The sequence below is a fragment of the Hordeum vulgare genome, chromosome 2H (assembly GCF_904849725.1).
Source record: "Hordeum vulgare subsp. vulgare chromosome 2H, MorexV3_pseudomolecules_assembly, whole genome shotgun sequence".
In the NCBI taxonomy this organism is placed as follows: Eukaryota; Viridiplantae; Streptophyta; class Magnoliopsida; order Poales; family Poaceae; genus Hordeum; species Hordeum vulgare.
Window position 1 is genome coordinate 70,678,269 of NC_058519.1, and position 14,479 is coordinate 70,692,747.

Below are 14,479 nucleotides of genomic sequence, written 5' to 3' on the forward strand. Positions count from 1 at the left end.
TTGATTTTCAAGCAATTTACGCCACATCTCTACTATTAAAGCAGGATGTGCCGTCATGATGGTTCAACCTCTACGATGGTTCGACCTTCCAGCTAATCCCACCTCTCGATCCCTCCTCCCACTCCCGTCGCCCCACTGATTTTTTCAATACCCTCCAAAAACCAACGACAATTAAACCGGTTTGACTCTCCTCGCACCCCTCGATCGTGCGGTAAAAAAAACCAATCCATCCCGCACGCGCGAGCACGATCCCCTCCATCTCGTGACGCACCCACGATCTCCACTGTCTTCTGCCCACGATCTTCCATCGAGGAGCAAAAACCGGAATCGAGGCGGAATGGATTGGCGGAGGGATGCGCGGGCGCGGGCGCAGATCTCGCGGCCCGGCGGCTCACCTTGTCCTGCGCGCAGGCTTTGGCGGCGAAGTCCTCCGCGGCGGCGGCCTCAGTTGCCTCGTCGTGCTCGCCGTCCTCGGGGAAGGCGAGCGGGGTGTCCCCTGCTGAGCGCAGGCAGCCCTCGGCTCTCGGGAATCCAATGGCAATGACCCAGTCAGCCTTCGCTCGCCGCCCCCACCCCCTCCGCGGCGCTCACCTCTCCTTCCTCCCTGGCCTCCTCCCTCCTCCTGTCATCCCCCAAGGAGCGCCGCGCCGCCCGGGCCGCTCCATGCGCACCATCCGCACCATCCGCTGCAACCACCAGCACACCACCCTCCCTCCATCATCACTCCGCCCGCCGACGCCAGCCAGCCATGGTCTCGCTCGCTGGCTCCCAGATCCTCTCGCCCAAGCAGACGCCGTGCGCGCCCCGCCGCCCGGGCCGCTCCATGCGCACCATACGCTCCACGCTGCTGCACCCGGACTCCCCATGGCCGTTCGTGCTGGCGTGCGTGCAGGCGTTGGGGCCCGATGCCGCGCCCGACACGCGGCGCGCGGCGGCGGCCAGGATAAGGCTGCTGGCCAAGCACCGCTCGGACTTCCGCGAGCTTGTCGACATCTCCGGCGCGGTCCCCGTGCTGGTGCCACTACTGTGGAGCACCGACCCGCTGGCACAGGAGAATGCGGTGACGGCGCTGCTCAACCTCTCGCTAGAGGAGCGCAACCGTTCGGCCATCACGGCGGCGGGCGCCATCAAGTCGGCCGTCTATGCGCTGCGGACCGGGACGGCCTCCGCCAAGCAGAATGCTGCCTGCGCGCTGCTCAGCTTGTCGGGCATCAAGGAGAACCGCGCCACCATCGGCGCGTGTGGCGCCATCGTGCTGCTCGTCGCGCTGCTCTCTGTGGGCTCCACACGGGGAAAGAAGGACGCGCTCACCACGCTCTACCGTCTCTGCTCGGCGCGCCGGAACAAAGAACGTGCTGTCAGCGCGGGAGCCGTCGTGCCGCTCGTGCACCTCATCGGCGAGCGCGACACTGGGACGTCGGAGAAGGCAATGGTGGTTCTTGCCAGCCTCGCGAGCATAGCCGATGGCCGTGATGCTGTGGTGGAAGCCGGTGGGATACCCGCACTGGTTGAGACCATCGAGGACGGCCCGGCGAGGGAGAAGGAGCTCGCCGTGGTGGCTCTGCTGCAGTTGTGCTCCGAGTGCTCCAGCAACCGTGCGCTTCTCGTCTGAGAAGGGGCCACGGGGTGTTTGCACTCCTTTTCTCTGAATTTTGCCTCAGACAGCAGCAGTAGCACAGTCACGCACATGATCAGCAATGCTATCTGAATTTTCCCCTTCTGAATTTCTCTCCTGTCTATACTTGCATTTTTCCCTCTTTATGTTTACGTCATCTAGGTGCGACTGTGATGTGTATCTTTACGCTTTCAATATTGGCACATTTGGGGATTGTCCTTGTGACTTACTTCCTGCAATGCCCTTTGCACCAGGTGCTAAGGCTGGACGCTGCAATCCATACGGAAGAGAAGGAGGCAGCTTGTGCAGCTGAGATGTGTAATGTAGATGGCATAGGCGGTGTGGTCATTGATGACAAAGCGGAAGGAAAGAGAAAAAGGAAGAGGAAACGACGTGGTGACGGTGAAATCAAGGAGGAAAATGACATGTCGAATGTGGAAAGCTAGAGAGCATGGGCTATCGTGAGATGCAGGCTTTGGCCAGGGCACGTGGGCTCAATGCTAATGGGGGCAAGAAGAATGTTCTACATAGGTTGCTCTCCAGCCCTGCTACTTCTGTTGTGGATTGTGGTATTCAGGACAAGAAGGAAGTAGCAGAAGGTTTATTTGTCTATTAATTTCCTTATATTGGTTATTGAGTGGTAGGATCTGAACTTTACATGAGTATTAACTGTTCACTGTGTATTGGTGCAGATGATGATGGGAAGGTTGAGGAGTTGAAAAAGGAAAATATAGTCACATATGTGATGCTGGATGCGGCACAGTTACAATACATGAGCTACCGGGAGCTGCAAGATTTGGCCAAGGCACGAGGACTCGCGTCGAATGGGATCAAGAAGGATGTTATTGAGGGGTTGCTATTAACCCCTGCTAATTCTGCAGCAGTTGCTGATGGTGGTTTCCAGGACAAGAAGAAACTTGCAAAAGGTTTGTTGATCTATTAATTTCTTGTATTGGTCATCGGAGGGTGAGGTTTGAACTTTACTTGTGCAACAATTTTTTGGCATGGTCGTTTATGTATTTTGTTGGTGCAAGTGGTGTTGGGGAGGTTGAAGAGGAGGTGAAAAAGGAGAAGATTGTCAAAGTTACGAAGAAAGGTGTTGCAGTGCTGGATGAGCACATCCCTGATGATATAAAAATGACCTATCATGTATTGCAAGTGGTGCATGAGTTCATTATTGTTTTTTTTCTTACCCATATTGTATCGTGGATGTGTGCACTTCAATTGAAACCATGGTTCATTGAACACCTACTTCCTGTGCAGTATGCATGATGGGTGAGTTCAGAGCAAAAGATGATCTCTCCATGAATGTCAAACTTAAACAGTTCCACTAACCAAATTTAATATTCTCATTCATATGGTATCTAATGCATTACATCATGTTCTGGTTGTCACTTTGGCTATAAATATTCATAGATGTGATAGACTATGGCGTCACCCAAATATACCATCTTAGCAGGCCTAATATACCATGTGTTAAGAGAATAGACCGACAAAAAAATTGAATGGCGTCCTTCATGTATCGTCTTAGTATTCATTATGCACAGTAGCTACAAAGCATTCATATTAGTATTCAGTATGTACACTAGCTACCTTGAACAATTATCTGTTCTTTCTACTAATTTTTTCACACCTTCGTTATACATATTTTATTGCAGGGTGATGAGATTTATGATGCCACCTTGAACCAGACTAATGTTGGAGACAACAATAATAAGTTTTGTATCACTCAAGATTTAGGTTCGTCCTGCAACTACAAGTCACTGTTGCTTACTAGCACCAGCACGAGGAATCTATGAATGATGGGTAACATACAATAGAAAATTAATTAGTGTTTGTTAACTCTAGAATCTGATGCTGGTGGAAGCTTCATGGTTCTCAATAGATGGGGGAGAGTAGGGGCACGAGGTCAACTAAAGCTACATCCCTGTTCAACAGGAGATGAAGCAATATATGAGTTCGAAGGAAAGTTTGAGGACAAAACTAAGAACAGTTGGTCCAACCGCAAAAATTTCGAGTGTTACGCAAAGAAATACACATGGCTTGAAATGGACTATGGTGAAGTCGGCAAGGAAACAGTGAGATTTGGCTTTTAATACTTCTGATGATCATGTTTGCATAGACCAAGGTTGCAGAGCCTTCGAGCTCCATTCCGCCAGGCCCCCATAATTTAACCTCCCCCTCATCGTTTCCTTGCATTTTTTAAGATTTGCATTAGGCGTGTATGCATGTAAAGCTAGAGGAGATCTACACAGTATGAAAATATGCCTATAAATCATATGCGATGATGTACAGATGAATGAAAGAGTGGAGAAGCTAGAGAGATGGACGGACAAGGAGAAGCTGAAAGAACAAAGTAAGGTGGAACACACATAGCTCTTCTGCAAGTTGAATTCTAATCTGAGTTGCTGAACATAAAATGGAAAAGAAAATTCTCAAGGCTGTCATGAACGCCAAGCCTCTTTGAGGTTCATGTTGTAAGGTCATTTGAATTTTAATGTATGGTAATTCCGTGTATTCTGAAAATAATTCGGCACTTTTATTTTTTTATGAGTCATCTCTCTAATATTTGGCACCAACACACTCCTAGCAGGAATGTGATCGATGCTACCGCCCCACTCCTCCGGTGGTCTCGGCGCCACAGTCTCCTGCATATTACCATGAGTCATCGTTGTATCATGCGCTATCTCCTCCAGCTGTCATGAAAGCAATTTTATGCAACACACAGATCAGGAGAAACAAATGCACCGCCTAGGTGGAACATTTGTGGTATTAGATCTTAGATTAAATAAGGACCTTAGTTTGCATTCATTGACTGACCATGCTTCTGACCAGCAGTGAGAACCACTTGATCTCCAAGCTCGATGTCATCGATGGCTACTCCGGCAATCGATATATGTGGTTGGTATTTATCTTAATGCATTAGTATTGTGGTAAATTTGTCAATTTGTTCATCCTTTTCAGTTCAAAAAAATTATTTTGTTGTTGTGTTTAGAGGTAGGAGGAATTAAGCTTTGCTTATGAAGTTGGATGAATTTGAAGGTTGGTTTTTAGGCTCACCATTTTGTGCATAACATAATTTTAGCAAGTCAAGAGCCGAGCGAGGCGGCATTCAGTTATTATAGTTTAAGTGTTTAAGTCATTTGATTCCATCTTTTGATAAAAATACACTATCTAGCTAGCACCTTTGCACCAAGACCATAACTTGGAGGTTTGGGAGAGATGGTCAAATGGTCAGGTTTCGGTTTTCTAAAACAAAATTAGATGCATGTAGGGTGACTATCATGTTGAGATAGCACTACTTTTTGATAATTGATTATCTTTCACTTAATTGGCTCTCTTTTACATAGTGTACCATGTTGCAGAAAACATAATAATAATATTGTTTCTACGGTGTTGATTAAGGTCAGTATCGTTTCTTGAGGCTGAAGCTCTCTTGCGGGCATGTCATTATTTTCGTTGAGCCTTACCACTATATTTATTTGACGTATATGTTTCTATAAGAGTACTTAGTCTTTGTGCTACATGTTGGACGGAATTAAATTTCTTATGTGCTACAACATGGAATGACTAATTAATAGTTTTACTAGGTTTTCTTGGCAACCACTCTTTCTAGGTCCGTTAAACATTTATTACTCTCGGTTCTTTACATTGTTCGGTCTTGAACTATCTTTGTCTGGTGTGTCTAAGCCAAAGTGAAATTATATTTTTTTAAGAGATATTTCTTTAATATGAGCAATCGCGCTTGCTTCTTATGTCCCCGTTGAATTGTGTGCCCATGATTTTTTATCAAGATAGGCCTATTAATTAAAAACTGAAATGTAAACCCGATTCATGTACAAATATTGATTTCCGGACAAATCATTTGCTCTTAAAAATATGGTGTATCGTTATGATCTTCACTTACTTTTTCTTAATTTATCGCAAAATATTACAGCTAGGGGACAAGTACTCACGCTCGCAGCTTCACTACCAAATGCAAGTTTGTTGGAAAGACAAAGAAATGCCAAATTAAGTTGAGAGTTGAAGCACACAACACACAAAGAGATTATTGGAGGGTTGCATGGAGGTCATGGGAGGAACAAAGTGTGAGTAACAAGCCAACATATTGGCAGTGTGTGTGGAGGTACCATGCTTCATGAGTGTTTGATGAACTAAATGGGATGTGTGGGAGGTAGCTTCGTAGTTTATGTCTAAGTTCTTTTAGCCAAGCAATGTATAATTCATGATATGCGAGGATATTTTTTGAGTAACTCTATGCAAGAATGTCATGTGTGCTGGGTTTTTTCATGTGTATTTTTACTTTGGCCATGTGTTGTATGCATGAGACAACCTTTTTGTAATATGCTTTTTCTCTCACATGAAGAAAAAACTTGCACCTGTTTTACTTACTAGCACAATAAATAATCATGGTGAATGTTGTTGTAGTACCACTTAATTTGTTTCCGGTGCAGTTCACTAATTCTTTTGAGTATTTCACTTATTTTAAAAACGGTATGTCATGTTTTTGCCTGTAATTTTCTATCAATGTTTCCTGAATTTTGATCAAGCTGTATTATGTGATTATTATGTGCTTTCTATGGACAGTGTACATGTTGGAAGGTAGCATTTTTATGGAATGCATCTTATCTTTATTTGTAATATGTGGTTTACAACCATGTCATTTTTAAATCATACATACAATGGGCTATCGTGTCTCGCGGTCCGTTTCATCCATTTGCTATGTAGTGCACAAAAAGTAACCAACAATGCTAGGGCAAGTAGATGAAGATAAGACTAATAATAAAATACTCAAAGAATGTTCAACTGACCAATGATAAAACAGGAGACAAAATAATTATACAATTTTGAATAGAAGGTTTAAACAAACCAGCGAGACTGAAGATCGATGGAAAGTGGGGTGAGGATTAATGTCTTCTTTCTAGGAGAGGATAATTCTAGATCGATGGAAAGTGGGGTGAGGAGGAATGTATTCTTTCTAGGAGAGGATAATTCTAGATCGATGGAAAGTATGGTAAGAATAATGTTTTCTTTTAGGAGAAGATAATTCTGGAGACACAATTATTGTGGAGAAGAGTGGACATGAGATATAATCATGATAGCTTGTTCGACAAATATTGTTCACTTAAAAAAATCTTCCATACCTATATTTTTATCACGTGGCAACGCACGGGCATTCGACTAGTTGGTCTCTAACATCCAAACCGTAAACGTGTAGCATTACTGAAGAACTTCTATCGTGTCGAAACGGGCATGTAATCTGGCAATACTAAGGATGTTAGTAATTATACTGCACTGCACCAAATATTCACATTCAGTAGTTTTGAGGGGTGAACTATTAGAGCATCTCTAACAAATCTTATAAAAACGTAAACTGTAAAATTGAGACACGGGCCTAAACAGAAACTGTAAAATAAACTGTAAAACTACGATAAAGAGCTCCTTCCTCCGGCCCGGTAGCCGCCGACCCTTCCTCCAGCCGGTCGTGCCGGCCACGCCGATCGCGTCCAACCCTCTTGGCCGCGCCCCGCCGCCCGTCGGCCGCGCCCCGTCGCCCGTCGGCCATGCCCCGTCGCTCGTCGGCCGCGGCCCGTCCCCGTCGGCCGCACCCCATCACCACGCTGGCCGCGCCCAGCCTCTCCGGCCACGCCCTGTTCTGTTGCCAGCCGCGCCGACCGAGCCATGCCCCTTTGCCTGCCGTGTTGGGAAGATTCCGACGGCCAGGCTGAGGTCATGGGAGGTCATGGCGAGGTCGAGCTCATACAATTGAAACTGGCGGCGATCGGTTGTGGCGTCCAACGGTCTTTTCCGGTAAACTCAGCGAGTTTATGACGAATTCCGGTAAACTCCGTGGTGGCATGTTTGATCCGACAAGGTTTGACCGGTATACGCCCCCCTAGAATTGGCCTTCCAACCTTAAAAAATAAGGGTTTCGGATGTGGCTTTTCCATGCCTCTTAAAAAATTTACGGGTTGGACCACTTTTACGGTTTCTGTTCTGCATACGTTTTGCAACAAAAACTGTAAAATGCAATATTTTTACGGGTTTGACCCTATATAGAGATATTCTTAAGTAAAGAACTGGCTAGAGACTAATCGATTGCAAAATTTATTTGGAAGTCGTCTGGTTTCCAGCCGTGGTCACGTGCCTTCTTCAACCTGTAGACCACGTGTCTTCCACCTCGAGCCGACGAGCCGTCACTGACCTAATCGCCTGCTGTCGACGCCACGCCCCCTCAACCACTGCCCATTGTCGTGTTGCCGCCACCCCTGACCATCCCTTCAAGAGCATCTCTAGTAGAACCCTCAAACCCTTAAATCTAAAACCAGTTTTATGGGTTGAGAATTGTCCATTTTTAACACTTTTAAGGGTTAAAAAACAGGGGCAAAGACTAGAACCCTCAAACCCAACCCTTATAACGGAATATTCCCGGGAGGCGGAGCGGCGGCCGGAGCGCGGTGGGCCGGCGGGGCGGCGGCCAGGGCGCGGTGGGCGGCGACCGAGATGCGGAGGGCGACGGGGTGCGGAGGGGCGGCGGCCGGGGCGCGGGGGCGGCGGGCCGGCAGCCGGAGCGCGGTGGGCGGCGGGGCGATGGCCGGGGCACGGAGGGAGCGGAGGGGCGGCGGCCGGGGCGCGGGGGGAGGCGGGGCGGCGGCGGCCGAGGCGACTTTCTCGCGCGCGCGGGGATCCAACTGCCTCCCGCGCGAGGTGGGAAGTGGAGTACGGGTTGGGGGCAGTTTTCCCTCCCAACCCTTACTTCTACAGGTTGGGAAGGGGTTTGAGGGTTGGAACTCTAAATTTGTTTACGGGTTTAAGGGTTTTAGTCTACGCCATTTTTTCGATGAAAACTGTAAAAGAACGGTTATTTTTAAGGATTTGAGGATTTGAGGGCTCTACTAGAGATGCTCTAACCTCGACAATGAGCAGAATTTTCTCGCAAACCTACACCCCCTGCACACCTCTACGATAGAACACCGGTAGCCTGCCACCCTAAGATAGATCGCCAACGACTGCTCTTTTGTTCCCTCTGGCGGTTGCTGCTGCTTCTTCATTCGAAAATGGACCGACCAAAATGGAAAATTCAGACGACTTAATATACTCCTAGCTATTGTGATTAAGTAAATATAACCCTAGGTAAAAAGTATTTAGAACTGTAACAAGCTTTGCATCTTTTGCATTTTTGCAATCCAGGATATACCATTAAAGCGAAATTAGTTCGTCTATTCTTGATTCACTGTGCACATGATTTAGTTGGTAGTATTTTTGGCCTTTAATTTAAGCAAAAAATACATTTCTCTGTCTTGACTTACCTGTTGATCAATTTTGATCACTCAATTCTAAAACCGTAAAACCTCTTTTTTTTCGGGAAAGCCATAATGGCGGTGTATATTAATCGGTAAAAATAGTTATATAAGTCACATCGGTGGCAAAAAGAAGGTTGGGGATCATGCTCTGAGATAATATTATGGTTCCCCACAGCCTTCTTTAGCAAGTTCATTTCATGAGCAGCCCTATTGGCTTTCCAAGGGCAATGAAAGAAAATTAAACAATCATTTCAGGAAAAAGGAAATTAAACAATCAAAATTAACTAAAACCGAATAACTTAATCCCTCAACTAACAAAATCATTTGATACTTCTTAAGTGGTTTATCTATGAGGTGGCATGGACCAGTGTTCAACGGACTCGCTCACTTTTCCCATCTATAAATAGGATCTGCTGCACAGATGAGCAGTCCACCCAGCCACTTCTCGAGACCCATCTCTCCCTACACTGACACGTCCATCAGCTAGCTAGGAGACATGGCTAATAAGCTTGCCATTGTCATCTCATGCGCCATGCTCCTAGCCGCGGCGTGCCATGGCCTCGAGGTGGGCTACTACAGAAGCACGTGCCCCAGAGCCGAGGCACTGGTGCGCGCCGAGGTGAAGAAGGCCGTGCGCGCCGACGCCGGCTCCGGCGCGGGCATCATCCGCATGCTCTTCCACGACTGCTTCGTGGAGGGCTGCGACGCCTCCGTGCTGCTGGACCCGACGGCGGCGAACCCGCAGCCAGAGAAGCTGGGGGCGCCTAACAACCCCAGCCTTCGGGGCTTCGAGGTGATCGACGCGGCCAAGGGCGCCGTCGAGCGCGCCTGCCCTGGCGTCGTCTCCTGCGCCGACATCGTCGCCTTCGCGGCCCGCGACGCGTCCTACCTCCTGAGCCACGCGAGGGTGAGTTTCCACGTCCCCGCGGGCCGGCTCGACGGGCGCAGGTCCGTCGCCAACGACACGCTCCTGTTCCTGCCCGGCCCGACCTCGAACCTCAGCACCCTCGTCTCCGGCTTCGCCACCAAGGGCCTCTCCGCCGAGGACATGGTGGTGCTCTCCGGGGCGCACTCCATCGGCCGGTCCCACTGCTCCTCCTTCGTCCCGGACCGCCTCGCCACCCAGTCCGACATCGGCGCACCGCTAGCTAGCCTCCTGCGCCGGCGGTGCCCGGCCAGCCCGACCACCGCCAACGACCCGACGGTGGTTCAGGACTTCGTGACGCCCAGGAAGCTCGACAACCAGTTCTACAGGAACGTGCTGGCCCGTAGGGTGCTCTTCACGTCCGACGCAGCGTTGCTGTCCTCGCGGGACACGGGGAGGATGGTGCGCGCCAACGCCAGGTTCCCGGCGTCGTGGGAGAAGAAGTTCGCCAAGGCGATGGTGAAGATGGCCAACATTGAAATCAAGGGCAGCGGCGTCGGCGAGGTCAGGAAGAACTGCCGCCTCGTCAACTAGCTAGCAAGCTGGCAATGCACATACGCAAGCTACACTTTGATCTCATTTTGTCCCATTTTCGATTGGCTGTAAAGAATTCCTTCCCGTCTGTGGGTTTTTCTTTGCTTGGGTTGCTTTTTTGAAGGGAAGATGCTGCTCTGTTTGTTAATTATTTTTCTCCTGTCTGCTATTTGTTGTCTGGCATGCACCACCGAAAATCACGTTTTACCGTGTGGCAAGCTATAAGTCGTGTTTTTTTTTCGGGTACTCGGCTTATTTGAATATAAGCCGTGTACACAAGAAAAAACACCCGGTAAAAACAACGCACTCGGCTTATGCTATCATATAAGCCGAGTGTCCAGAAAAAGCTCTCGGCTTACAGTTTTCACACGGTATATATGAAGAAAGCACTCGGTTTATAGCGTGTCACCCGGTAAAGGTACGTGCCACGTGTCTACAACAGCGGTGTTTGACGGCGCCATCACGGCTTGAACTATAAGCCGTGTGCTTGACAAGTACACACGGCTTAGACACACTATAAGCTGTGTGCTTGACAAGAACACACGGTTTACACATAGTATACGCCGTGTGCTTTGCAAGTGGACACGGCTTACACACTATATGCCGTGTGTTCTGCAAAAGCACTCGGTTTATTTTTTATAGATTTTCAAATTTAAAAAAGTTCTAAAGTGATTTCCCTTGCATTTATCTTTAATCCCTGAATGTTATTTATTTATTCATTTTATCACAGGAATGTCTCTCATGTCGGCTATAGACCGTGTGAGGGGGGTAGAAAGATCACCAAAACCCTAGAAATGCAATAAATGTCTCAAATAGTTGTGGGCCCACCCGGAACGTGCCCAAACTTTTACGACACCCTACAAGGGGCATGTGATGACGTCGTGCCTGATCCTGAGGATTTCTGGCATCGTATCATTTTCTGAGGCTTCAAACGGTTTGATGAGGCATGTCACCCAAGTGATTTCGTACCCCCGATGGTTGGGGTTGCCCCTCCCACGCCTGCACAAGGCATACCCATGTCACAAATACATCACATAGGATTTTCCATGCTTCTTCTGGGCATTATTTCATGTGTCGCCTTGCAGATCTGCAATTTCCGACACTGAAACCGTAGAATTGCAATAAATGTCTCAAATATTGTAGTCGGGTCAGAAAAATGCACGGGCCTGACACGTGTCATTCGATGGCCTCCTCTGAGAGCACGAGGAGTTTCGATGCCAACGGAGCAACATGACCAACACTTCCTTCACAAACGTGACACGTTCCCTCTCGATACCAAGAGAATACCTCGAAGATGGTGCAGTTTACAAGCGGCCTCGGGTAAGCCCCACCCAGACCGCGTCCAAACTTTTACGACACCCTACAAGGGGCATGTGATGATGCCTGGCATCCGACCCTTTTCCGAGGCTTCAAACGGTTTGGTGAGGCATGTCACCCAAGTGATTTCGTACCCCCGATGGCTGGGGCTGCCCCTCCCACGCCTGCACAAGGCATGCCCATTTCACAAATACATCACATAGGATTTTCCATGCTTCTTCTGGGCATGATTTCATGTGTCGCCTTGAAGATCTGCAATTTCCGACACTGAAACCCTAGAATTGCAATAAATGTCTCAAATATTGTAGTCGGGTCAGAAAAATGCACGGGCCTGACACGTGTCATTCGATAGCCTCCTCTGAGAGCACGAGGAGTTTCGATGCCAACGGAGCAACATGACCAACACTTCCTTCACAAACGTGACACGTTCCCTCTCGATACCAAGAGAATACCTCGAAGATGGTGCAGTTTACAAGCGGCCTCGGGTAAGCCCCAACCAGACCGCGTCCAAACTTTTACGACACCCTACAAGGGGCATGTGATGATGCCTGGCATCCGACCCTTTTCCGAGGCTTCAAACGGTTTGGTGAGGCATGTCACCCAAGTGATTTCGTACCCCCGATGGCTGGGGCTGCCCCTCCCACGCCTGCACAAGGCATGCCCATTTCACAAATACATCACATAGGATTTTCCATGCTTCTTCTGGGCATGATTTCATGTGTCGCCTTGCAGATCTGCAATTTCCGACACTGAAACCCTAGAATTGCAATAAATGTCTCAAATATTGTAGTCGGGTCAGAAAAATGCACGGGCCTGACACGTGTCATTCGATGGCCTCCTCTGAGAGCACGGGGAGTTTCGATGCCAACGGAGCAACATGACCAACACTTCCTTCACAAACGTGACACGTTCCCTCTCGATACCAAGAGAATACCTCGAAGATGGTGCAGTTTACAAGCGGCCTCGGGTAAGCCCCACCCAGACCGCGTCCAAACTTTTACGACACGCTACAAGGGGTATGTGATGATGCCTGGCATCGTATCATTTTCCGAGGCTTCAAACGGTTTGATGAGGCATGTCACCCAAGTGATTTCGTACCCCCGATGGCTGGGGCTGCCCCTCCCACGCCTGCACAAGGCATGCCCATTTCACAAATACATCACATAGGATTTTCCATGCTTCTTCTGGGCATGATTTCATGTGTCGCCTTGCAGATCTGCAATTTCCGACACTGAAACCGTAGAATTGCAATAAATGTCTCAAATATTGTAGTCGGGTCAGAAAAATGCACGGGCCTGACACGTGTCATTCGATGGCCTCCTCTGAGAGCACGAGGAGTTTCGATGCCAACGGAGCAACATGACCAACACTTCCTTCAAAAACGTGACACGTTCCCTCTCGATACCAAGAGAATACCTCGAAGATGGTGCAGTTTACAAGCGGCCTCGGGTAAGCCCCAACCAGACCGCGTCCAAACTTTTACGACACCCTACAAGGGGCATGTGATGATGCCTGGCATCCGACCCTTTTCCGAGGCTTCAAACGGTTTGGTGAGCCATGTCACCCAAGTGATTTCGTACCCCCGATGGCTGGGGCTGCCCCTCCCACGCCTGCACAAGGCATGCCCATTTCACTAATACATCACATAGGATTTTCCATGCTTCTTCTGGGCATGATTTCATGTGTCGCCTTGCAGATCTGCAATTTCCGACACTGAAACCCTAGAATTGCAACAAATGTCTCAAATATTGTAGTCGGGTCAGAAAAATGCACGGGCCTGACACGTGTCATTCGATGGCCTCCTCTGAGAGCACGGGGAGTTTCGATGCCAACGGAGCAACATGACCAACACTTCCTTCACAAACGTGACACGTTCCCTCTCGATACCAAGAGAATACCTCGAAGATGGTGCAGTTTACAAGCGGCCTCGGGTAAGCCCCACCCAGACCGCGTCCAAACTTTTACGACACGCTACAAGGGGTATGTGATGATGCCTGGCATCGTATCATTTTCCGAGGCTTCAAACGGTTTGATGAGGCATGTCACCCAAGTGATTTCGTACCCCCGATGGCTGGGGCTGCCCCTCCCACGCCTGCACAAGGCATGCCCATTTCACAAATACATCACATAGGATTTTCCATGCTTCTTCTGGGCATGATTTCATGTGTCGCCTTGCAGATCTGCAATTTCCGACACTGAAACCGTAGAATTGCAATAAATGTCTCAAATATTGTAGTCGGGTCAGAAAAATGCACGGGCCTGACACGTGTCATTCGATGGCCTCCTCTGAGAGCACGAGGAGTTTCGATGCCAACGGAGCAACATGACCAACACTTCCTTCACAAACGTGACACGTTCCCTCTCGATACCAAGAGAATACCTCGAAGATGGTGCAGTTTACAAGCGGCCTCGGGTAAGCCCCACCCAGACCGCGTCCAAACTTTTACGACACCCTACAAGGGGCATGTGATGATGCCTGGCATCCGACCCTTTTCCGAGGCTTCAAACGGTTTGGTGAGGCATGTCACCCAAGTGATTTCGTACCCCCGATGGCTGGGGCTGCCCCTCCCACGCCTGCACAAGGCATGCCCATTTCACAAATACATCACATAGGATTTTCCATGCTTCTTCTGGGCATGATTTCATGTGTCGCCTTGAAGATCTGCAATTTCCGACACTGAAATCCTAGAATTGCAATAAATGTCTCAAATATTGTAGTCTGGTCAGAAAAATGCACGGGCCTGACACGTGTCATTCGATGGCCTCCTCTGAGAGCACGAGGAG

At 48.7% G+C, this 14,479-nt stretch overlaps 1 protein-coding gene and 2 pseudogenes across 1 annotated transcript; all 3 read left to right on the top strand.

Moving 5' to 3' along the window:
• The first annotated feature begins 748 nt into the window (after positions 1-748).
• Positions 749-1,708, top strand: LOC123425507 (annotated as a pseudogene).
• An 80-nt stretch (positions 1,709-1,788) lies between these two features.
• On the top strand, positions 1,789-7,385 carry LOC123425508 (annotated as a pseudogene).
• Positions 7,386-9,361: 1,976 nt separating this feature from the next.
• LOC123429609 (peroxidase 2-like) lies at positions 9,362-10,547 on the top strand. Its single transcript, XM_045113633.1, has one exon. It carries the CDS (start codon positions 9,416-9,418, stop codon positions 10,376-10,378), a length of 963 nt encoding a protein of 320 aa, XP_044969568.1. The 5' UTR covers positions 9,362-9,415; the 3' UTR covers positions 10,379-10,547.
• Positions 10,548-14,479: the final 3,932 nt, after the last annotated feature.

Coding starts and splice junctions, on each gene's coding strand:
- LOC123429609 (XM_045113633.1), top strand. CDS start 9,416: ATGGCTAATAAGCTTGCCATTGTCATCTCATGCGCCATGCTCCTAGCC.